This window comes from Rattus norvegicus, chromosome 6 (genome assembly GCF_036323735.1).
Source record: "Rattus norvegicus strain BN/NHsdMcwi chromosome 6, GRCr8, whole genome shotgun sequence".
NCBI lineage: Eukaryota > Metazoa > Chordata > Mammalia > Rodentia > Muridae > Rattus > Rattus norvegicus.
The window spans coordinates 113,479,813-113,506,096 of NC_086024.1; the positions used below are offsets into that span (position 1 = coordinate 113,479,813).

At 41.4% G+C, this 26,284-nt stretch overlaps 1 protein-coding gene across 48 annotated transcripts in view; it reads left to right on the forward strand.

Annotated features, from left to right (window-relative positions):
* Nrxn3 (neurexin 3) overlaps positions 1-26,284 on the forward strand; it is a 1,631,407-nt gene that overhangs the window by 107,146 nt on the left and 1,497,977 nt on the right. For 38 of the 48 annotated variants that reach the window (XM_063261446.1, XM_063261447.1, XM_063261425.1 and 35 more), the window contains one exon: positions 18,965-18,994. The exons of 9 other annotated variants lie outside the window; for them this stretch is intronic. In XM_063261446.1, coding sequence (XP_063117516.1) covers positions 18,965-18,994 — 30 coding nt within the window. Of the gene's footprint in view, positions 1-18,964; positions 18,995-21,691; positions 21,704-26,284 lie in introns of all 48 variants that reach the window. One more of the 48 variants, NM_053817.3, reaches the window with a different exon arrangement.

A 26,284-nucleotide genomic window follows, 5' to 3' on the forward strand; every position in this document is an offset into this window, starting at 1 on the left:
TTTTCTTTACTGCCATCCCTTTTTCCAAATGACTATATCCTTCATTGTTTTGAACATCTAACATAGTCACTCATACTCTGGTAGGGTCCTTCTGATCATTTTTATAAATGGGATTATACTGTGTAAGAGTACAATATAGTTATTCTTACCAAATAGAGAGGAGGTTTTCTATATGTTATTTTTCCGCCCCTCTTTCTCCTTTATTTGAAACATAACACAGACCATACTTACTGCAAAAAGTATCACTAAGGTTGGAGTTATAGCTCATTTGCTATGTAAACATGAAGACCTGAGTTCTATCCCTATGCCCCATATTTAAAAACAAAGAATCTCAGGACAGAGTTGTACTTTGTAGTCTTAGCATTGGGGAAGTAAAGACTGGCAGATTCCTGGGGCTGGCTAGCCTGTCAGGCTAGACTTCTTGCTTGGTTCCAGGCCAGTGGGAGACCCTGACTCAAAAAAAGGTAGACATTCTGTGAAAATGACACCCAACCATGTCTTGTGGCTCCCAAATGACATGCATACATCTGGACATGCACCAGCATGTACATGCATGCGCGTGCACATGCACACAACACATGTGTGCACACACACTCACACACACACACACACAGTGAGAGAGAGAGAGAGAGAGAGAGAGAGAGAGAGAGAGAGAGAGAGAAAGAAAGAGAATTAAATCTATTCTCTCTATTTAAGAAGATTTTAGTTCAATCCTTCACTCGAAAAATATGTACCAGGTAATGGGGATGGGATGATAAACCAAACAGAAAACAGTCCCTGGTTTCATGTATTTTTATTCTAAATGGGGACAAGTACATGGACACATACATATCTACATATGTGCATATATATGTGTACACATTCTATGCATGTATTAATGCATATTTTGTCATGTGATGTCTGCTAAGTGGTGTGGAGAAGATAGTATATTATAACTAATTTATAGAGAGTGGACAGAAGAAGCCTCTCTGGTTGCAGAATATTCAATCCAAGGAAGTTATGTAGTAAGATGGATATCTCAAGTCTTGGTTTGCAAGGTGCCATTTAGCTTTGATCTTCCTGATTGATGACAGAGATGTTTCCAAGGGTGGTTACATGTGCCTACATAGTCTTCCTGCTGAGGAATGAATGGAGCCAAAGCTCGGCTTGCATTTCTCTCCCCAGCCTGTGTTCATGGGGAACCCTTTTTCTAATTCTCACAAGGTTACCATATTGGTCCTGTGTGTAAAAAGAATGCTAGCGGGGACCACAGGCTACCTTTGATCTATTCAAAGGGGTGGAGGTCTGTGACTGCCCCTTCTTTAGATAATAGCAACTGTTAATGCCCTCCATTTCTGACACAGTTTTATTTAATGACCGTTATCTCACTTTATTTTCTTAATAACCTTCTGAGGTATGTGGCCTGAGCCCCATTTTATTACAGATTAAGTAGGTGTCAGGGAGGTTAAGGGACAAAGTTATACTCACCCAGTTACTTAATAGCAGGACTGATAGGGGTTTTTCTTTACTCTAAATTTTTTGACCTTCGTTTTGTCCTTGAAGTATCTAGGGATGATTACCAAACCTGTCTCTCTTCCAGCTCTTTTAGGTTTTATCTTTCTTTTCTTTTTTTTTCTTTTTTCTTTTTTGTGGTTTCTAAGCCGGAAGACAAGCCATGATTTAGATCCTTCAGCTGTGGCCATGGTTCTGGCAGGAGCTGGCCTGCACAGGTCAGGTCTCCTGGAGGGTAGTGGCTAGCTTTCTACCATCTGTCAGCTCCCAGCCAGGCAGTCTGGAGTTAACAGTCCTGTGGCTAGGACACCTGAAGCTGTTTTTTGGTTCTCTGATTTTTTTTCCCGCTTCTTCTCAGGAAGACATATTGGGGATTTTATAAGCTACTGTAAGTAAACTGTTTACCCAGAGGCCAGTGTAAGACTATGAAAGTGATGATTGATTCATTGATGAATTTTACATGCTGAATACATTGGTTAGAAATAACCCTACTTTAAATGTAGTTTGCGATAGGACTTGTGGACAGAACCTTTCCCAGAGTTCCAGAGATGGGCTCGAAAATCTTTGACAGTGAGTCCTGGATACAGACAAGTTGCCTGGAACACGCAAGTTCCACTGGACTACAGTGGAAGTTTACAGCCTCTCACCCTAGGCTAGGGAAAAAGATTCAAAACAATAAAAGCAACAGTAAGCCTTTCTAGTACCATGTTCAGGTCTTGGGAAGATGGCTGCGTGTTCTGAGCTCCTCCAGGTGGGCATCACTGCAAAGGAGAAACCTTCTAGGGATCTTCAGTGGTCACCTCCTGCCAGTGACTAGGCCTGAACCTCAGAATTCACCTGCCATAAGAGTACATACTCTTGTTCTTCTAAAGCCCACATTTCCATGGTGACGCTGTAGACCAGCATCATGTCTTACTTGTGTCTGTACAACTGTATCTGTGCATAGTACATGGAACCCAATCCATGTCTATTAAACAGAAAGAGTAGCCACAAGCCTGAGGGACAATCTCACTCTGTAGAGTGTCCTGAGACATAGTAGAGCTTAAGGGGTGTATTGTTCAAGAAATACAGACAATACGGTTAAGGAAACTAAGAACTCCAGAGATGTGTAGTTCGTGTATTTTCCAGAAGGGAGTCTGTCAGGTATTTTAAACTGTCTTTTCTCACTGGGATTTATCACTTGTCTCCCTGGACAGCTGTGGTGGGCAGTCCCATCCCTGATCTGCCCTCAACCTTCTCCCCACTTCTGAATGATCCAGAACTCTCTGCTAAAAGGAGGAAAGAGTAGGAAAAGCCCTCCTTTCTACACCTCTCTCTTGGTACCCCTCACTGCTGCCTGAGGACTGTTTATGGTGCTGTCAGCCTCTCCCCTCAGAACAGATAATTTCTCAGGCTCTGCCTGCTGATTAGAGCTGAAATTTAAATGAATAACTGTGACCTTGTGGATGTGCCCTAGTTATTCACAGGCCCAATGAAGAAATAGGCCTCTTGCTCTGTCCATCAGAACTCTGGCAAGTACAGGAGGAGGAGGAGCTCCTGTCTGCAGGGGCTGGTCAAAGGCCTGGTCTACCGTTTCCAAAACTAATGCTGTAGCTTGTGGCTTCCACTGTCGGCTGACTCTTGACCTCTGCCCCTCATTGCCTTTTCACTTCAGTGTAAGTCAGCCAGGTAACCTAGTTATCTGTCCTGAGCATTGCCTTGTCTCCTGGGAGTCGCACAGTCCAGCTGAGGGATGCTGATGTGAACCTGCAGGCAGGAGACAGTATCTAACGTGTGTGACTCAGGGCTGTAGATTCAAAGAGGATGCTGTCGAAGCCGCATTGTACATCAGGGCAATCAGTACTGGCATTTCTGAGAGCTCAGTAAAAAAAGCAGAAGCTTCGGGCAAACCTAGAGATACTAAGGCAGATCATCATTTTATCAAAGGCCCAAAATGTCAACGAATTACTCCTTGACAAACACTGGCCTTAGATTTCCAGTCTCTCCTCCCTTTGGGGCCACTGGGACAGACTGTACTGAGGAAGTTGTGGATCACCTCCCTCAGTCCTCACCTCTTATGGTACACACTGCATGAGTCACCTGCTTGGTCTGGTTGACAGGAGGCGCAGGATAGGCGATTAGGGATGGGAAAGAATGATTATTTATCCACCCCTGAGTCTCTTGGGCCCACTTTTCAGGTATGTTCTGTGCAACAGCTTTAGATGCTACAGGGAGGACAGCACTGGTTGGAGTGGGTTTAGCAAATAAATATCGAGGAAGGAGCTTGATTGTTAAAAGCAATCAAAAGAATAATTGGCCACACCAAATATTTCCAGAATTTGGCTTTTAATGTTCATAAAGTTTTTACCCAAGCTTTTTTTACAGGTTTTACCCAGCGATACTCACTCCCCTCCTATTGTCTGGGACTGTGGGTGAGCTGAGAAGCCTGAGCTAAGTGACAACCCAAAATGCCATCTAATCCTTTCAGGAAATGCTAGGCCACCCTGGGATACATAGAACACAGACTTGACCCAGATGTTGGGACTAATCTGACCTTGTGACCCCACCAAGGCAATCTGACCTGTTCTCATTATTTTACCCTTGTGGGCTCTACTTTCCCTGTCTGTAAAAATGAGGGATGTGGATGCTTGGTTTGGCTCCATGTATAGTCTTTGGAACTTAGATGACATGGTAAGCAGTGTGTAATACTTGCCATACAAAGTCTCGTTTGATTCTTGCAATAAGAGTTTCTGTTTTGTTGATGAAGATTTTCAAAGGTTAAAAAAAAACCCTGAACTCAAGTAAACATCTTTTCCTTGTCTTGTTCTCCTTAATGTCTAGAGGTATGCTCCCCATGTAGAACTTTTCCACACACAACAGATGCCCCACCCACTTCAGAGAAGTGGGTCTTGATTTTCATGCTTCTGGTCTAGAGGTGCCTTTAGATCCTTCATATAGCCATCAAACTTGGCTTAGGATAAGTAAAAGGGGACAAGGGGACTAACATGTCAGGTTCCCACCCTTTTACAGATGAAGGACCCTGGGCTCCAAGACACTACATCCTTTGTTCAGGGTCAGAAAAAGATATGCTCCAAGATTTAAATTAAGTTCTAAGTGTCCCTATGTGCAGTTTTTGCTTTATCTGGGATTTGCGTATACTTGGCTCAGAATGCAGCTAGCTTTCCCCGGTAATCAGTTTTCTCCCCTTTAATGAGAAGAATTTGAGTCAGGAGGTTTAGGAATCTGCCCATTGTGAGTTCTAATAGACAGATCATCTGACTGGAATTCTTGAGAATTGAAAGAATATCTTCCTGTCACCAAGACTAACAATTCATGTCTTCTGTCCTGCCCAGACTATATTTTATCTCTTCTTTCCCGTTCTTTTGGATAATAGTCCCACTTGATTTTCCTCTTATTATCTTACTAGGAAAAACATTTGACATTTATTGAGCTTATATTTTGAGCCAGTCACAGAAATGCGAAGTTTTGCATGTGTTATTTCATTCTTTAGACGCCCCCATAAGGTAGATTCCGTTACTAGGTGTATGTTTCCTATGAACAAACTGGCTCACTTGTTAGGTAACCAGTGCCAATGCATTAAAGTTGGCAGAATACATTATAAACGCCATGGCCTGGAGACATCTCCCAGGGTATTCTACCAGAGTATACACGAATACCACAAAGTTCACTCCTAGTTATTATTGCGTATCCTTAGCTTTGAAGGGTGCCAGTACATCGTAGAGACATAATGAAAGCTTCCTGGGTGGATGAAGAATGTGCAGGACTCATCCTATAGTTTTGCCCCAGGTCTTATGGAAGTCATCTTTTTATTGGGGTTTACCTCAAGACAGAGGTAGGTAATTGAATCAATTTGTATTCAGTGCTCTTCTTAGGCCAGCTTGGTGGGAGATGCAGGTTACAGAGAAATTCATCTTTGCTGAATATAATTGGATTGGAGCGGGTACTTGGCTGGACCAACAATGCTAACTTCCTATCCAGTTGCCCAGCACAGATCTGGGAAGACTTTGGTTCTCATAGCTGTAATGGGATGAGTAAGGGGCTATTACCAAGACTGCCTCCCTCTTTGGCTATCTTAAAATTGCAATCTTGAAGGTTTCTAAAGACTTTTAACATCTTCTCCTTTATTGCCTTAGAAAGGCAGACCTAGGCCAGTAGTGGTGGTATATACATGTAACCCCAGCCTTAAGGAGGTTGAGGCAGGAGAATCATGAGATCAAGGCTAGCCTAGGCTACATAATGAGTCTGAGAGCAGATTATATAATATATAAAGACTCTGTCAAAGGGAGGAAAGAAAGAAGAAAAGGAAGTGGAGTGAGGAGGAAAGAGAGATGTTAAAAAGCCACACCATACCAATGGTTTCAGACACATTTCATCCATCATTTCTGGAGGGCAAGATGAGAGTTAGAGCAACATCCTACAGCTTACGATGGTCTGAAGTCATCAGATACATGTGTGGGATGCTTCTTTGTTACTTCAATGATGAGAGGCACCAGAAGCATTTAGGAGGAAAGGACAGTGAGTTCCAAGCATCCTGTGGTATATGGGAAAATCCGTGCACAGATTTGTGCTACTCAGAACACCGTAGATAAGAACATAGAATAGTTATTCTCGGGGGAAAATGAGGCTATAGATCCTCCGCCTTACCCAGCTAAGTCACATAGCCCGTTCATGGGGGTCTAATCAGGCTTTAGACCAACTATGGAGGTCTGGTAAGGACATAGGCTGTGCTGGCCAGTTTGCTGGGCCAGGCCTCAGGAGGGGTGGGAGATGGAATGAAGCCCAGAGTCCAGGACAGTGAGTTCCCTTGTGTAGCAGCTTTGCGGACTGAATACAAATGGAAGAATCTGAGGATGCAGTGGGCAAGGGTGCACTAGTGCTGCCAGCTTATTAGAGAAACGACGCAGGGCTTGGGTGGGTGGTAGACACCTGTAATTCGGGGCACTCGGGAGGCTCTGACAAGAACGTTGTCAGTTCAAGGGTAGCCTGAACTACATAGTAAAGTTTATCTCAAATCAATCTACCAGTCACTCAAAACGTTGGCAAGATACAGGAGGGGTCAGAGAGGTGCCCTGAACAGATCCGACTTCTAAACCTGGACAGACATTATAGGTTTTCAAGCCCTTGCTGTGGACTGTGAACTGTGCCATGTGCTTCCTTTGTGGTGTTGCATGCGATTTGTGTTGTTGCCTTGGGTTCTAGGGCATGTTTTATAGGTGAGAGATAGACACGTTAGAAAGAGGCCTACAAACGTTAACTTATCCCATAGCTCAGAGTTTGAGGTAGAGCTGGGAATTGAATTACACTTTAGATTACAGAGAGCAGAGGTTTGCAAAGCACCGCGATGGCCTGGAGAGTTAATAAGAAGAACCAGTCTCATTACAGAAAGAGTTCTCCCAGGTGAGTCTGACCTGGCCAAAATTAGAGAACCGCTGCTCAGGAAAAAGTCAGGTGGAAGGTGAGGGGTGTGGCACTTCACTCTTTTTTTTTTTTTTTTTTTTGGTTCTTTTTTTCGGAGCTGGGGACTGAACCCAGGGTCTTGCGCTTCCTAGGCAAGTGCTCTACCACTGAGCTAAATCCCCAGCCCCACACTTCACTCTTAATCTTACATGCACATGGATGTCAGAGGAAGGAGGGAGGTAGAAAGAGAGCAGGAGAGTCATTTCCGTCTGTGTTCCAGTGACATCAGGCTATATGGCTACCATCCTCACAATTTACCCCTTCCCCCATATGTTCCTTCTGTGCCCCCATGATTTCCAGCAGTGAGGGGAGTGTCTTATTCTTTGAGGATAGAGACTTCTCCATGCTGTATGCCCACTGCTTGCCACAGGATCTTATTAGAAATCAGTTTGTTTTGGATGCAAAGGACTGAATGGGTCATCAAGACTCAGTGACAAAATTTGGAGTTCTTTTGTAAAATTTGATTCACACTTACTTTGAACCCCTTTGGCAATGAGCAGCTCCTTGATCCCTTGGACTTTTCATTCTGTTCCAGCAGGGCAGAATATTTTAGAGCTCATTCTTATCCTCAGTTACTACAGCTTTCCACACCTGTGTGGCTTTTGGGCCTTGGAGACCCACAGGACAGATCTAATTACAGTTTGAGTGTTTGAAGTCAAGGCTTTTGTCCTTGAGGAGTTTCTTTTCTAAGGACTAACACATCTCCAGTTTCTTTGGCTATTCTCATCTAAGGGTTTTTATTCTTTCATCTTGGTTACTGTGTTATTGCTCCCCGAAAAACGACCTTTTTCTTTTCTTTCTTCTCTGTGCCCATTCTACAGAAGGCTGCCCACACAGTATACAGTTCTCTTGGTGTTATTGGTATCAGTGCATTAGAGGCAGCTCTATTGCCCTTGTTCTAGAATCTATACCCATTCAGGGCAGCACCAAACACTTTAGCTTTCTTTTCTAATGACTATAATGTTAAGCCGAAGTTGAAGTCAGTGAAACCTTTCACTATTTTTGTGTGGACCGTGAAGCCATTTCTTCCCCCTTCCTGGATTTGCACAGTTGCTCTGTTTCACTTAGCATGGGGCCCCTCTTTGATTCTGTTAAATCTGGCACACCATGATCTGTTTGGATGCAGTTCTTTCATTGGGACATCAACTGTTCTTTCTAGTCTTATGTTAGTCATGAATGAGGAGCAGTTTCAGGGAACATCGTGACAGGGAGATCAAGGACTTTCTCTATTGTGGGATGAGTCTTTTCTGAAAGTCATTCTTCCTGATCCTTTAACCCTTAGAGAGAAAAGCATGGATGCTTTCATCTCTTTGCCATTTCTGGCATTCATTCAGAAGGAAATCTTGCCATTTCTTCTACCTACTAACAGGAGGATCAGGAGAATGCTGTAAAAGTCTTTGACCTGTGATTATGCCGTATTGATGCTGTCAATGACTCATTGTCATGATTGGAAGCAATACTGTTAAATCAGTCACCATGCCATCGGAGCAAAGTTAGCCTCAAGGCAAACAATGAGCATCTAATTCAGCTCTTACCCTACAAAGGGAATTAGAGACATGTGGCTAACTGGTCCCTGCCTAAAGAACTAGTATCAGGACACCTTCTTTCCTGTGTTTCTGGAAACAACCTCTGCCACCACCACTGCCACTGCTGCCACTGTCACAGTCTGCCTGTTCAACTGATCTATAGCACTATGCCAAGTTTGTAGAAAAGGTGGTTTCTCAAGTTTTAGCTCAGGATTTATGTTAGGGAGTCATCTAGAAGCTTCTATAACTCACCTGGAATGGTAGTAGGTTATCCTTGAAACCTACCATTGTGGTCATGGGTACTATTCTTAGAATTGTACTTTGAACCAATTAAAACTGTTATTTTATAATAGGTCAGAATGAGCCAACTATTAAGATCCTCATCTGATTTCACTATGTTGCTTGGTCTCTTTGTGTTCATAGATCTTAGTGTTATGGGGGCTTGGAGTAGTTAGTTCTTAAAGCATCTTGTGGATTCTCTTCTGTTACTTCCTCGCTCCACCCTCTGCTCATGCTGGATGTGTATGTCTCTTTGTTGCATGTACAGCTTTTAAAATGATTGACAGTGGTACTCATATCTTTACCTAGTTTTCTAATATCTGGGAGGACATGAAAGTTCTTTCAGCCATTCTGCATTTGCTATGGTTTTTGAGTTTCTGATTATCCTCTATCTACCTGGTTGATGACATTTCTAATATATGATTCCATCCTCTGACCCTAAACCATGTGTTTATTAACAGCCAGTCCTGAGAGGAGAGGAGACTTGAACTTTTTAATTTCTGGAGTGTTGGAGATACGGATTTCTGCTTGTGTGCCAGAATTTATATTTACCCCTTGATATTTTTTGAGATGCTATATAGCCTAAGCTAGCTTCAAATTTATGATCTTCGTTCCTCAGCCCTCGAGTTCTATGACTATGAGCATGTACCAACAAGCTTACCCCTTAAAATTAAATCTCATTTTTTGTCTTTTTCCATTCTTTGGATCCTCATTATAGTAACTAGTAAATTATCTATTCATCTGAGCTATAGGTCATCACAACATCTAGACAGTGATCTATTAATATTCTTGTCTAAATCATTGATCAAAGTATGGGTCAGTCCTGGGGTAGACTGTCAGGTAAGAGTGAACTCCTGGGAGAAAAGGAGACTACAGCCTATAATGAAGGTCAGGAATTGCCTGGAGAAGAGCTGGTCTTGAGCAACTGTGGACTTAAGTAAATCTTTGCTTCCTCTTTCCTTTAAGAATTCTCATGACACCTCGTACCTCTGTTTCATCTAATGTGGCAAACTATAGCCTAGATACCTCATTCATCCTTTATTTCAAATACTTTGTACACCACACTCCTGTCTTTGAGAGGAGATCATTAATTTGTCTGTGTGGATGATCTTCTCATACAATAATGTCAAAAAATCTGAGTTTGAATATGTCTATATCTAGATTTGTATCATCAAGAAGGAAATGGTTTAATAACCCCAAGAAATTGTCCCATAAATGAAGAACCTCATGTTTAAATAGAAATACATATTGTGGCTGGAAAGACTACTTAGTGGCTAAACACTTACTCCTCAGGAACGAGGATCAGAATTCAGATCTATAACACCAGAACCCACATACATGCTGAGTAGATGGTGTGGCCCCCCCTGTAATTCCCACCTCTGAAGGTAGAGACAGGGCATCCCCAGAATGAGCTGGCTGGTAAGAGTAGCCATACTGATAGGTTTTGGCTTTGGTTGAGTAGCAATGCTTCAGTGAATAAGGTATAACAGTGCTTGAGTATGTGTCCTGACATCAACCTCTGACCCCAAATGCAGATGTTCATAAATATAAACCTATGAATTATATGCAAAAAAGAAAAAGGATTAGACATATATATTAATTTACTTCACTTTCTAAAATGCAAATCTCAGTGTGAGGATTTTTCCCCCTACTTTCCCTAATTCCCAGTCACCCTGCTCTAGAGACTATGTCATCACAGCCAAGATTTTTGCCAGCCTTTCCATATTCACTGTCTCTTTCGGTTTTTCTGAAAATGCAAAGTGAATATTTCCATTACCTTTTGATTTTATGTAATTAAAAAATTCCTCATGGCTCTGTAAGAATTCAATGTTGGTGCTTGCAACAAATAGTGACGTTTAATGTCACTCCCTTAATACATTAAAAAAGATGATAAATGGGAATTTATCACTTGGGTGAAATTATCTTGAAAGTGAATGAATTAAAAATCCTGGAAGATATAACTTGTTTTCTCCACCCTGAATCTTTTATCTTCCTCTGTCCTTTTATGAAATACTTTCTCAATTACCCCGTAAGGTAAATGAAAGAAGGAAGGAAGGAAGGAAGGAAGGAAGGAAAAATAGATTGAAAACCATCTTATCTAGATGGGATGATACTAGTTTGAGAGAGAGAGAGAGAGACAGAGAGACAGAGAGACAGAGAGACAGAGAGACAGAGAGAGACAGAGACAAAGAGACAGAGACCAAGAGAGAAGAGAAGAGAAGAGAGAGAGAGAGAGAGAGAGAGAGAGAGAGAGAGAGAGAGAGAACATTAGCTTAAATATTGGAGATCTTTAACTTTCTGGTCTGATTCCTGAACATAGTAGTATCCTTCTCTTGCCTGTTTCAATAAATGGTTTTTAGACTCTGAATTAGTCATTCTCATGACAGGCTTCATCATGGCCACAGCTGCTGATAAATGACTTAGCTTTCATAGTCATTTCCATTTTCCTGAGTGGCAAAATCAGCTATCTCCATGGGGGTTTTCCCCAAGGGTATAACAGTTTAGGCAGCCATATGTATTTTTTGCATATACTTTACATATGATTTGCAGTCTGTTTCAAGGCATTTCAACTTTGCATGTCTTACTGATTGGTGATCTTTTCTTCCTTTTGTTCTAGTATATACTCTGACAACCTGTGTATCACAGACATACAGACACAAATGCCACTTAAAGGAAAAGAGGAGGGAATCATTCTGTATCTATGTTGGGATGTAGACTGTTCTTGGATCCAGCTAGAGTAGCACTTTGTCAGGGTTCAGATAGAAGACACTTTAATTCTTTCCTTCTATTATTGTTGTAAATATTCCCTAAAAGGTACTTCAGTTGCCTAAGAATCCTGTTGTTGGCAATTCTTAATGGCATGCCAATCATATAGCCATTTATTCATATCTCCTGCTCCATATCACCTATCTTAAGTGGGTTTTCATTGAATTGAGTTTTGAGTCATAATTTAGTTTCTGTTTAAATCAAAAAATCTAAGGTTGTTTTAAAAATTATAATACCCTTTATTTCCATGGGCCCTTGACTCAGCTTATGTATTTATGACAGTCTTGGAATGTCAGATCCAGAATGAATGCCATATTTTAACCCAAGTCAGCAAGCTAGCTCTGAAGCTAGATGTGTGATCATGGGATTCACTGATATCAGCATTCATTTTAACAGTCCTGAGGTTGACCAGAAAGCCCATTTTCATTTTAACCTATTCTCCATGAACCACACATATAACCTATATCTAGTGTGGCTCCCATTTTGTTTCTTACTAATTATATGATTCTTGTTTTAATTTTTTTGAGCATTATTTTTTATGGAAACCATACAGCCCTATTTTGAAAAAATATAATTAGAATAATGTTGACTCCATAGACAACTATCCCACCCTTACAAGGTTAAGACACACCTTGTTTCCTTCGGGCTTCCCTCACTTACTTACCTCCTATACCATGAAGAGAATGTTTTAAGTCTTTACATTCAGCTGGATCCCCTCTCAGACCATTGTACTATAATGCTAAATGCTTGATGGACATTGTTGTTTGAAAATTCTTTCTCTTCAACTTTACCCTGTATCTGCCTTTGTTTTGTTCCTTTCATTTTATCCATGCTGTTGCAATAGTCATTTTCTTCAATGTTGTTTTCTCTAGGTCATTTGCCTGCCCATAAACCCTAGGTGTCTCCCATCAGCTGTAAGATTAAGTCCATTTTCTTGTTGGGTCTTGAAATTTATGGCTTCCATGTTTAGATTATTAGGATTATCTACTTTTAAAATATAAGCTAATTATATGTGTCCATCCCTTTATCAATAGAGTACACTATTTATTATATACCTGCCATGTGCCCAAAAGTACCCTTGTTTCTGGAAATCAGAACAGGGTAGTCTTGGTACTACCCACAATGCTAACTCTCTAAATTTTAAGCCATTTTTAAATGCATGTGTATGCATGCATTTATATGTGTCTACATGTGCGTAGGTATGTGGAGGATGGGTGGGGTGGACAAAGAATAACTTCGATTGTCTACTTCCTTTGAGATAGTGTCTGTCATTCACCTGAAGTTGACAGATTAGGCTAGACCAGACTGGGTGACCAGAGAGTTTCAGGGATCCTCCTGTCTCTGTCTTCCCCTTTCTGGGGATTACAAGTATGAGCCAAAATGTCTGGCATTTTTATGTGGGTTCTAAAGCTCAAACTCAAGTGTTCATGTTCACAAGATTAAGGTAAAAATGAGCCATACCCCTAGCCCTTAAGCAACAGCTAAGGCATATTTCAAGTCTCCCTGTTATGCAGGAACTTTCTCTGAATAAGCAGCATCCTCTTATCAGTCCCTACTTGTCTTATTGCCTGGATTCATAATTTGATACCTAGCTATTAGATACTCCCTATTAATTTTTTCATTCAGCTGTCAAGCATATACTGAGTGTCAGACAGTAAATATGTACATGTTTCTCTGTGTGGCTATATACATATTTTTTAATTTAATTTATTTATTTATTTTTTATTAACTTGAGTATTTCTTATATACATTTCGAGTGTTATTCCCTTTCCCGGTTTCCGGGCAAACATCCCCCTCCCCCTCCCCTTCCTTATGGGTGTTCCCCTCCCCATCCTCCCCCCCATTGCCGTCCTCCCCCCATTGCCGCCCTCCCCCCAACAATCTAGTTCACTGGGGGTTCAGTCTTAGCAGGACCCAGGGCTTCCCCTTCCACTGGTGCTCTTACTAGGATATTCATTGCTACCTATGAGGTCAGAGTCCAGGGTCATTCCATGTATAGTCTTTAGGTAGTGGCTTAGTCCCTGGAAGCTCTGGTTGGTTGGCATTGTTGTACATATGGGGTCTCGAGCCCCTTCAAGCTCTTCCAGTTCTTTCTCTGATTCCTTCAACGGGGGTCCCGTTCTCAGTTCAGTGGTTTGCTGCTGGCATTCGCCTCTGTGTTTGCTGTATTCTGGCTGTGTCTCTCAGGAGCGATCTACATCTGGCTCCTGTCGGCCTGCACTTCTTTGCTTCATCCATCTTGTCTAATTGGATGGCTGTATATGTATGGGCCACATGTGGGGCAGGCTCTGAATGGGTGTTCCTTCTGTGTCTGTTTTAATCTTTGCCTCTCTATTCCCTGCCAAGGGTATTCTTGTTCCCCTTTTAAAGAAGGAGTGAAGCATTCACATTTTGATCATCCGTCTTGAGTTTCATTTGTTCTAGGCATCTAGGGTAATTCAAGCATTTGGGCTAATAGCCACTTATCAATGAGTGCATACCATGTGTGTTTTTCTGTGATTGGGTTAGCTCACTCAGGATGATATTTTCCAGTTCCAACCATTTGCCTACGAATTTCATAAAGTCATTGTTTTTGATAGCTGAGTAATATTCCATTGTGTAGATTTACCACATTTTCTGTATCCATTCCTCTGTTGAAGGGCATCTGGGTTCTTTCCAGCTTCTGGCTATTATAAATAAGGCTGCGATGAACATAGTGGAGCATGTGTCTTTTTTATATGTTGGGGCATCTTTTGGGTATATGCCCAAGAGAGGTATAGCTGGATCCTCAGGCAGTTCAATGTCCAATTTTCTGAGGAACCTCCAGACTGATTTCCAGAATGGTTGTACCAGTCTGCAATCCCACCAACAATGGAGGAGTGTTCCTCTTTCTCCACATCCTCGCCAGCATCTGCTGTCACCTGAGTTTTTGATCTTAGCCATTCTCACTGGTGTGAGGTGAAATCTCAGGGTTGTTTTGATTTGCATTTCCCTTATGACTAAAGATGTTGAACATTTCTTTAGGTGTTTCTCAGCCATTCGGCATTCCTCAGCTGTGAATTCTTTGTTTAGCTCTGAACCCCATTTTTTAATAGGGTTATTTGTCTCCCTGCGGTCTAACTTCTTGAGTTCTTTGTATATTTTGGATATAAGGCCTCTATCTGTTGTAGAATTGGTAAAGATCTTTTCCCAATCTGTTGGTTGCCATTTTGTTCTAACCACAGTGTCCTTTGCCTTACAGAAACTTTGCAGTTTTATGAGATCCCATTTGTCGATTCTTGATCTTAGAGCATAAGCCATTGGTGTTTTGTTCAGGAAATTTTTTCCAGTGCCCATGTTTTCCAGATGCTTCCCTAGATTTTCTTCTATTAGTTTGAGTGTATCTGGTTTGATGTGGAGGTCCTTGATCCACTTGGACTTAAGCTTTGTACAGGGTGATAAGCATGGATCGATCTGCATTCTTCTACATGTTGCCCTCCAGTTGAACCAGCACCATTTGCTGAAAATGCTATCTTTTTTCCATTGGATGGTTTTGGCTCCTTTGTCAAAAATCAAGTGACCATAGGTGTGTGGGTTCATTTCTGGGTCTTCAATTCTATTCCACTGGTGTATCTGTCTGTCTCTGTACCAATACCATGCAGTTTTTATCACTATTGCTCTGTAATACTGCTTGAGTTAAGGGATAGTGATTCCCCCTGAAGTCCTTTTATTGTTGAGGATAGTTTTAGCTATCCTGGGTTTCTTGTTATTCCAGATGATTTTGCAAATTGTTCTGTCTAACTCTTTGAAGAATTGCATTGGTATTTTGATGGGGATTGCATTGAATCCGTAGATCACTTTTGGTAAAACGGCCATTTTTACTATATTAATCCTGCCAATCCATGAGCATGGGAGATCTTTCCATCTTCTGAGGTCTTCTTCAATTTCTTTCTTCAGAGTCTTGAAGTTCTTATTGTACAAATCTTTTACTTGCTTGGTTAAAGTCACACCAAGGTACTTTATATTATTTGGATCTATTATGAAGGGTGTCGTTTCCTTAATTTCTTTCTCGACTTGTTTCTCTTTTGTGTAGAGGAAGGCTACTGATTTATTTGAGTTAATTTTATACCCAGTGGCTATATATTTTTATAGCATAGTAGGTCTAACAGCAATTATTACACAGCTCCTACCACGTGTAGGCATATTTTCTCATGAAAAAGACAAGTGTTTCTCAACCTGTCGGTATTGACCCCTTTTGGGATTGGCTATCAGATATTTACATTATGATTCAACAGTAACAAAATTACAGATGTGAAATAGCAACAAAATAATTGTATGGTTCAAATCATCACAGCATGAAAAGGCGTGAAAGGGTCTCAACATTAGGAAAGTTCAGAATCATTGACATAGACTTATATTAATATATTTAAATCTCAAAGCAGTATGTGAAATGATCATAATTATTCATATTCTCTAGATAGGAAAAATCGAAGTCCAGAAACATGCAATAATTTTCTTAAAGTTACCAGGTATAAAATAGCAGAGGTGAGATTCTAGTCTGGCTCTAGAACCACTTATTAAATTTCCTACCCTGTCATGCTCCAGTATCAAGCCATCTGTGTGAATATAAACGCACACACTCCTTCCCTGCGAGTTGCTAAATTCCTGGAGGCCAAGGACTTTGCTGTACTTACTTGTATTTTCATTCCCTGGTCTTTGCATATAGTAATACTTCATTAGATTGGTGTATGGGTGGCTGGTATCTTCCTTAGCTGTTAAAGGAGCTGAAATTTTTTTATTTGCTATTTTCAAAATTAAAATATAATTACATCATTTCTTCCCTTCCTTTCTTCTTTCTAACCCTTTCCATTCTCCCCACCCTAACTCATGACCTCTTTTTTCTTGGAGTATTGCTGACATTTTAAATGGCAAACAGTGTTTTGAGGTAGAAAAGAAACTAGATTAGAAAAAGACTATTCCAGAATTAATGGCTACTTTATTCTATAATCTTAGAGGATAGATTTGTACAAGAAAAATTAATATATGACTCTTAATAATAAAGTAAGATTCTTCTCACAAGATGTAAAATAAGAAACAAACCATATGCTGGCCTTCTCCCTTCTTGCATCCTGGTTCGTTCCTGGTGTGATTGTCTATTTTGCTCCATTCATCAACACCAAAGTTTGACGTTACAATTCCATGCCTGCGTTCCTGGCTTAATATGTCTACTTAAAGCCTTTTAGATAAGGTAGAAGATGAACATTTTTCCTTGACTGATAATGCTACAATGATGTAGGTAGCCTAATAAAAGCTGATAAGTACATATTTGAATTAAAAAAGCACACACACACACACACACACACACACAGTGGTAGATTATTTGCATTTTAAAAGGATTCTTCCCTTCACAAAAGGCAAAAGGATCCACAGCAGGGTTCCATTAAACATCCAATTCCTCTTACTACATTTATCATATAATTTAATTTACCAACACTTGATTTATATGCCACTGTAAAGGGGTAGCTCTCAAAGTTTTATGAGCATAGGAATCCTGTGAGCAACTGATTTAAGTTCCAGGTCTTGCCCAGCCCTTACTCCACCCCAGGATTCTAATTTAGCATAGTTGGCATGTAGCCCTAGATCTTTACTCTTTATCTTTATATTTTTAGGAAACACATAAGCTGGAGCCCCACTGGTGGGTTTCTCTAGTGCCTTCGTACCTTTTACCACAAAATAGCCAATTTATTCTTCATGGCGGAAATGCTACATGCATTTTTGGATCAGATGGAATCTTGCATCTCCTTCCTACTCCTGTTGAAGCTATAAATATCTTCAGTCTCAGGTGTAAATTAGTTGTCCCCCACCCAAAGCTAACCAAAAAGCCTTTTATGCCCCCCTGTTTTATTCTGAGAAATCTTTCCAGATCTTTACTCTTTTATTTCCTGAAGGTGACAGAGATCTCTGGATTTGTGTATACCCCTTCCCTGTCATTTCTATCTCCACAGGCGCCCACACCTGCCCCCACATCCTTTGTCCTTTGTGCTTTTTGACTATGATGCTGATACCTAGGACTTGGCCCAGAAGCATCAGCTATGGAGGAAAAGTTGTTTCTGTGTACCTTCCCTTACACAAATCTAAGCTCCTTTCCGCTCTCTCCTTTCTATTCCTGTGCCCTGAAGAAGACCAGAAGAAAAAAAGAAAAAGAAAAAAAAAGAGAGCATATTTCTTTTCTTTTTTAACAAAGTAAATTGTGAGGCTCACCTGTCTTGGCATAATTCCATTCCCCCATGACTGTTAATCCTGCTCCTACCACACTGAATGCCAGAACCTGAGCTTTTAAAATATGATTATAGTTTAATGAAATTTATTTAAAAAATAGACTCCGTGACATTTATGGCACGTGCATCTATGTATTTAATATATCACTGATCTTTTAAAAGTCAGTTTCTTGACCTACATTTAGCCCCTGATTACTTTTCTAAATCTCTAGTAATCTCCAAAACATTTAGAGATTTCCATACTTTAGAGGGCTTTTTGTCCTTTATTAATCCTCTATATCCCTGAGTTTTGCTAGTAGAAGATCTCCGGGGTGATCTGGGTTTTGTGAAATGTTTTCACTGGTACAGAAACAGCTTAAGAGTAAACAATTCATGCAGTCTGCTATTGGTTAGAAACCTTTTCTGTTAGGTTTATCAGAGCTGATGGTTTTCTTGTCCTAGGGCTGAATTTGCCTCCAGTGAGGACTCTCCAGAAGTCCCGTTAATTGTTTATAGGAACATTGTAGGCCTTCTTTAACCCATTCAGTTAAGGGATTGCTCTTCCTCATGGAACATGGGCCTTCTAATACATCAGAAGAGTCTACGTCTGAATGGAGTACAGTCATTACTGGCAAAGGTGAATAAGACAGAAATGGTCTTAAGGTAGTTTGAGCAATCCTTGCAAGTAGGAAGTCTGTTGGTGTGTTCAATATCATACAATTTCTGTTGAGAATGATACAATGCGTAGGGAAAGAAATGCATGGTACTCTCTGGATGGTGAGATTATAACTGATTCTCTTCTTTGTTTATCCTTTGGACTTACCCCAGTTTCTGCTGTGAACATGTATTACTGGTGCAAGTAATTTGAAAGAAAGAAACCGTTACCTGATACTTTGAGTCTCTTTCCCAGAGACTTAATCTTAATAGATCTATCTCAAATCCTTCAGATTGCCTAGAATAACAATAAAAAGAAAGCCCTTGGAATTATCCAAAACCTGCTCTTTAGATGGGAGGGCCAGCGTCTCCCATAGCATGGGGGCTGGTGTTCAGGGTGTGCATGCTGCTGGGTGTACATGTGTCCTGTCTATACTTTCTTCTGTGCAAGAATTTAGAGAAGATTGTTTTGGGATTTTAACCATCTTTTCTCTTTTTTTCTTCTTCCTCTCTCTCTCTCTCTCTCTCTCTCTCTCTCTCTCTCTCTCTCTCTCTCTCTCCCCCCACCCCCTCCAGGCCTCTCCCATCTTATGATGAGTGAACAAGGTAGGTGTCTGTGCTGTGGTCCTGAGATGCCTGAACTGCTTGCCTCTGCACCTCTGGCTGCTCATTCAGAGCCTCCTCCACAGAAGGCCATTTGCTGCCTGTGCCTCCTGCTGTGGGCCAGGCTGCAGCAGGGGTCACTCTGCTGTGGAGGAACACCTTTCCTGCTGCATCATGGTATCCCACCTCCTACTCTCAGCTTCTCCATTGCTCCTCACCATTTGTCATCTGGGCCAGGCAGGACAGCTGCCCTGCTGGGCTGCCTCTAAGAGGAAAGCATGAAACAAGGCATGACACGGTGATAATGGGGGTGAATGAAGCTAATTTCAGAGCAACCAGGCGGTTAACTTCCTCCTGCTCTTACCCTGGCCCCAGGCTGGGGCCCAGCTTGGGAGCAAGGATCTAGGTTTCTCCTTGAACTTGACTCTGGGTAAAGGTTTGCTGTGTGTCCACCCCTCCATTCCACTGCTATCTTAGTGATACTCCACCCTTCCTGGTCAAAAGAAGCCATTTGGGGGTTTTAATGTTTTAAATTTCATATTAAAGAAAGAAAAAAGAATCACCACAAGAACATGCTAATGTTCTTATGGCAGGATTCTAACTCATTATACACCCCGAAGAAAACTGCATATAAAGATCTGTAAGTTCGGCATCTGCAACCTAAAATATTCAAATATGCAGGGAATGAAGTGTGCAGGAAATTCAGCTTGGTTAGGCATTGGGTGGGCTGTGAATGAAGCCTTCTCTCCTAAGTAAAAATTTTCCACATTATCAGCCCAAATCAGGATCTGAGAACTGAGCCCACTTAAAATTGTCTTTTGCTTCACTGTTCAATTGCTACTATTGTGTTTCTTCCAAGCCTTGGGGTGATTGCAAGATTGGTCTACCTGCCTTGCCCTATCACTAAAAGACGGCTCTTTAATTTTTCTTATCTGTTTCTTTTCAAAACACCTATCAGACTCAATTCTCCTTTGGGGGAATAAAAGTAAAGAAAGATGTGGTTCCACATGTGACTTTTTTTCTTGATCTTTGAGAATGTACGGCCACTTCCTGTCCCCTAGTCTCTCAAATCAACCCATCAGATGGTTTGGCCATAGAGATTACATCAGATCAAGTAACCATCCAGGGCTGAAAGACATTGGTTAGCAGTTGCAGATGGCCAGTTGAGGATATCTTGAATGAATCACTATGCTTTTCTGATATAAGTGTTTTCCACAGCGTGAGCCAAGGTGTGGACTCCATAAATTTCAAGACAGTGTTGGTTTTATAGAAAGCAGAAATTACTGTCAATCTGAGGGGGAGGGTCAGGTGAGTTCTCCAGGGTTTCTAGAATGAGGGCTGTCTGTTCCTATAGCGAGGTGAGAGAAACAAGTACTCCCAACAAGTGAGTATGAGTAGAGGACAGCCTTGATATGGACCTAGTATTTGCACAGTTTTGAGAAACAGAAGCCTTTTCCTTTGAAGTAAGAAGAACAGAGGTCTATGACTTTCCAGAATTTAAAGGTCCAAACTTGATGACAAATAACATCATAAAAGCAGGACATCAGTTCTGATGGCAGGACTTCTGTGTTCTTCAGCCTTCTGCTCCTGGGTTCCCTTTGTGAGGTCTCCCAGCATTTCAAGTGCCTCCAAGTACTACACATATCATATTGCTAGTATCACAGGGCATGAGGATAGGCTGATGTGATCTTAACTTAGCTTATTTCAGACACAAACGCATCCTAGAAAGGCTAGATCCTGCTGTTGGTATGAACAGCACTTGGTGACTCTATTATACCTTACTCTAACACCATATGTATACTTGTGGGGCACTCGAGTACAACCACACTCCCAGCTAGTATCCCTTCTAGAAAAGAAGAAAAGAATTATGCAAACACAGATGCTGTGAATTCCTCCTTTGAGGGGCTTTCAGGAAAAGATGCAGAATTCTTCCGGGTGATGGTGCTGCTGAGGTTTTAAAGTTTCTATTGGAGGTTTAATTTGACTTAAGAAAACCCTTTGGCTTCCCTATTCCTTTTTCCTCTCATTTTTCCACCCTCTTATCCATTCTTCCCCCTATAATGACAACTTAAAAAAACTTCATTCTTCTCACTACCAATGCCCATGGCCTCCTTCTGCACATAGTAAGGGGCTTCTGCTCAGCTCCCACGAAATCCCAGGAATTAGTATTTAATTTCCACGAATACACGTGGTATTTATGTGTGTTGTGTGTACACCTCTTATATTGTATGTCACACTCTGGGTCCTCATATCTCATGTGAACGTTGGGAAAATGTGAGAGACCCAAGATTCTCAAAAGACTTTTCCTAACCATGTTTTGTAAGATTTGTTATATGTGTGCAGTTTCACATCCATGTAGCTGCGCAGTGCTCTTTGCATGAGGACTTTGCCATGTTTCTAAGGAGAGAACTGAGAAGAAATGAATGGATGAAGCTTGAACGTGAAGCCAATGGAAGCAGCCTGGCTGGCTCCAGCATTTGATCCTTAAGCCTCCCATCATGCATTTGCTTGTGCTGTCTTCTGAGGATGCTGTGGGGCAACTTCCTGTGCTGTCTGTCCTGTGATTTGCCATGTATGTTGTTTCTCAGTGTGTCTGCGGCGTGCTGATGTCCACTCTCTTTCTCTTGCTCTCTCTTGCCGCCTCCATGGTGGACTCCATGCTTCCTCTCCTTATCTGGACCTTCTGCTTCCTTTCTGTAGGTAGAAGTAAAGGTAGATGACTTTATTTTTTACCATTCTATTAACTTATCAATGTGCATTTTTGAAATATTTGTGTAGGGGGGGAACTGTTGATTTGATGACTATATAGGACCTGCTAGAAGTTATTGCTTTTAACAGCATGGAAAAATTAAAATGCTTTTGTCACTGCTATCCTTCAGTGAACCCTGTATTAAATGTTAGGGATGTTTCTGCTTCTGCCCAAAGCCAGTCTTAAGCATGGTATTATATGGTATCTAACAGGAATAGGGTCTCTCAAAGTGGAAACACATTGGAGAGTGTTCTAAGATCCTTTCTTGGGATGTATGTTTCAGGCACAGGGGAGGTAGGACAAGATGTCCCATAATTGCTGGATTTTATATATAACTGAATTTGGGGTATCAGCAGCACTGGGGTGATGATGGAAGAGAAAGGGAGAGGACTGGAGAATTGCCTAATCTTACTAACTGTAGATTTTTGGGGTGTCTATCACTCTTCTTTCCTTCACTGTTGCAATTTTTGTATTTGTGGGAGATGGAATATTAAGACTAGGGGCAGTAGGCTAAGAAAGGTGGAACCGGGGAAACATGGAAAATTGTAAAGACAGAACTATATTACCCTGGCAGGCGGAAGAGCAGACAGGTGATGTGGGATGTGAATGGACGAAGCCCACCTTCTGCCAGGTGGTCAGGAGGAGAGGTGACGAACTATGTGGGTGGACTTCTTACACCTCACTGTGCCTCTACACTTTGGGTGGCTAGATGCATGCATTCATTGCTAAGCCCAGAGAACCTGGCTCATCTGCTAAGATTAGGTTAGTTGTGCGGGAGTGAAAGAGAAGTTAGCTGATAAATTATAAATATGAATCTCCATTCATTCTCCCCTCCTGGATAATTCTCCCTCGTCTTGGTGGGTGGGTGCACTGCTGTTTCCTTCAAAAGTTGCTGAATAGCATAAGTAGAGTGAGTGAATTCTGGTGTGAGGATATGACCCAAAGACGGGCCTGACAAGGTTTTCAAAATGCTCCGTCGAGGACTTGTTGGTAAACTGGTCATCTCTCATTTCGGTTTTGTGTTTTCTGTACAACTGCCTTGGTAGGGTTTTGGCTCTTTCCCGTTTGAGCTTGGATAGTAGCCAGCTCCTTTAATGCTAAGGCTGCTTGACAACTCCTTTAATGCTAAGCCCAAGTGGATTCATTCTCAGAAATGTGCTACCCTGAACCCTTAACCCATTGCTGGATTGACACCTTCAGTAAAGAGTAGGTGAGGACGAGGAAGAGGCCAATGGCCAGAGACCACTTTATAGGTGAAACCACCCACTATTTGCTCATGATGTAGTTAATTGAAAATGTGTGATACCCTCTCCTCTCCTCTCCTCTCCTCTCCTCTCCTCTCCTCTCCTCTCCTCTCCTCTCCTCACCCCTCCCCTCCCCTCCCCTCTCCTCTCCTCTTCTCTCCTCTCCTCTCTTTTCCTCATGACTTTTTATCTTTTCCTCTAAACATCCCCATGAAATGGCATTTGGGTATCTGTGGACTTTTGCACCCATGGTCTTTCTGCAGGTCATTGCTGTCACCATCACTACTACCTATACTCCTGCATGCTGGCCATTGTGTTCTGTGCTTTGTGAGTCTTTTCATACTTAATATCTACTATTCTGAGGTCTGTGGTGACATTATCTATGTTTAATAGTACTGATAACAAGATTCAGAGAGATGTTAAGTGACTTAAATGAGAATCAAATCCAAATCAGAATCCCTCTGTGTGGTCTGTCTGAGATAACAAAGATGATCTCACGCACTTTCCTTCTATCTGCCTTTCAGACTCTGATTGGCCTTAAGTTCTAGCCTGTCACCTTACATTTGCTGTAACATATATCCATATAAATGTTACCTAGTACTGTCACCGCAATATGTCCAGAGTCAACCTTAATGTCATTTGTCTACAAAATCAGTTTCCTTTTCCAATACCCCATCTTCCTCACCACCCAGGCTTGACCAACAGTAACTGCTTACTAACTTCCTCCTTCATGAAGGCTCCCCCTCCAAGGCAGTCAGCAGAGAGAGTTTTCTGTGACTGGCTCTAGAATGACTTTTACATCTCTGTCTGCATCCAGAACTTATTAGGTCATTACCCTAGCTTGTCTTCCTGTTGCTTTTTTGCTTCCAGTCAGCCCACTGATCAAGAACTCTGTAAGCTCTGCTGTCTACCATGTAGGATACAGGATTAGCCACTTCACTTCCAGAGCAGTCTCCAGTGTGGCCTTGTTTTCCTAATTTAACCTTTGCCCTTGTGTTTCCATACAAAATTACTGCTTCAGACATACAGACCACTAGCTTACCTTGTAAGACTTCTTACTTTTCCAGCTCCCCTTTATCTTAATGAGCCCTTCTCCATGATCTTCCCTCCTACCAGAACTCACACTTAGAATTCTATTTGACTTCATGTTGTCCTTAAACATTGCATGCAGTGTTGAGCTTTCCCTCCATCTTTCTAACAACTTGTGTTAAACTTATTGAGGATCGGGCCACTCTTTCTCTATAGATTGGAAGTATGTGGAAGGCATTGTTTTCATTGGCTAATGTCCAGATGTGTTTAGTATAATGTGAGATATGAGGAAGGAATTCAAAGTTTCTAGCCTTTATCTTGCTGTCAATCATTTTCCCCAAAGTGAAAATAAAGCAAAATTGAAATGAAATCCTTTCACGTAGCTCATCAGCTCAAGGAGCTTTTGGTGGACTCTCACGGAGACATTGTCGAGATATTCTGTCTTAGGCTTTACATGTGACCTGGTCCCACTGAGACTTCTGTCAACCCTTCAGCCTCCTAAAGCCGACTCCAGTGCCCTTTATGTCAACCCACATTGCTTTTTCCTTCCTGTAAGCTTTTCTTTGAGCTCTTCCCTTTTGTCCAAATGCCTGTGTATACCCATTTCCCTTCTCCTATCCCAAGGTTCAATCTCCTAGGTCTGTCAGACTTCATGCTTCTATTATACAGTGCCTCTACCCAACTGTCTTGCATGATGCATGAGGTGTACTCATGTTTCAATCATCATTTGCCCCCAGGAAAGTATAAGTGGCTGTGTCTTGGCCATCACTGACAGCCATACTTCATGAGCTCAGAATTTGGTTCAGAGCTATACATGATGGCTGCCAATAGAATTGGGTAATGTTTAACTAAATCAAACAATTGGCTTTAGATATGGGGGTAGAAATAGGTAGTGTTTGATTTTTCAGTTGTGATGTTGTTAATGGGGTCATTCTCCTTCAAATGCTTGCACCCCTTACTGCTATCCTTATTTCCGGAACCCACTAATCAAAGGAGTACCAAGGGTCATGGGATGAGAGCACATATTCTGGCTCCAGTGCTCTCTGCTGCTGGGTCTTCTCTTGGTGCTGTGTATACAATATTAGAGGAAATGGTTGCGGATTATACCAGGGTAAAAGTGAGAAGGTCTTGAATTATTTTTAAGCGTTTGTCAGAGAAAAGAATAGAGATGCCTCAGATCTTGTCATTCTTTAAAAACCCGGTGATAAAACAGTGAGTCCTGTGAAGTTAAGCCTACAGAACTGAGCAGGGGTTCAGGCATAATGTCAGCCTCTGCATTCACGAAGCCTTTAGATAGCATGTGGCCAAAGGCAAGAGAGGTTTTACCCAGAAGTAGCTGACCAGAAGAATTCTTTAGAAATCAACGTTTTCTAGCTTTGAGACATGATCTCCATGACTTCTGCTTAAGAATTGAGAGCATGTTCGGGTCCATTCCTCTTTCTCTTGCCCATTTGGAGACTGGCTCCACTGAGGTAAGTGATCAGATACTTTCCCGTGAAATTGAATTTGGAGCAGGAGTTGCAGATGTAGACCTCAGAACCAACAGAGACCTTACAGCTAAAGACTAGAGCTAAGAATGGGAAGGAAACACTAGGTGGTGGTAGCAGACACTGTGGTAAACTGGAGTACTCTTCCTAGTATGGTAGAATGTGGGTTGTGCTTCACCAGGGCTTCAGGATAGACTGGAAGTGTGTTTTATAAAAACATGTCAGCTTCTAACTTCATTCTGTCCCCATAGCATCAGCATTGTACAATCTACAGTGTAGATGAATGTGGTTATACATAGTGTACACATAGCACGTGCCAAATGAGTCAAACAACAAGTTTTTGTCCTGTTTGAAAAGAAAGATATGGGGTAAACTATTTCTCCAAGATTTCTTGTTGGATGTGAGCAGTTGGCAGAAGAGATCCACCAGAAGCATGCTGAATTTTATTTTTATCTATAACAGTCAATTTTGGAAGTCTTTCTCCTTCTGCTACTATCGTAAAGTTTCATTCATGTGTTCTAGAAAGTTTGGTATTTTTTGAGTGGTGAAAGCAAGTATAAGAAGTTATGGAGATGGTTGAGAGCGACCAGGAAAAAAGATAGTTTTCTTCTTTGATAACTGTCAATGAGTGATAGGCTATGTATCATATGAATTGCTATGGATCCTGACTTCCTTTCTCTTTTTCCTACAAAACTCTTACTGGACTAGTTGAGCATTCTTGGCCTTCAGATATTAGAGACTATGATTTATTTATGTGTGCTTTTTCCATGTAGACTTGATCGTT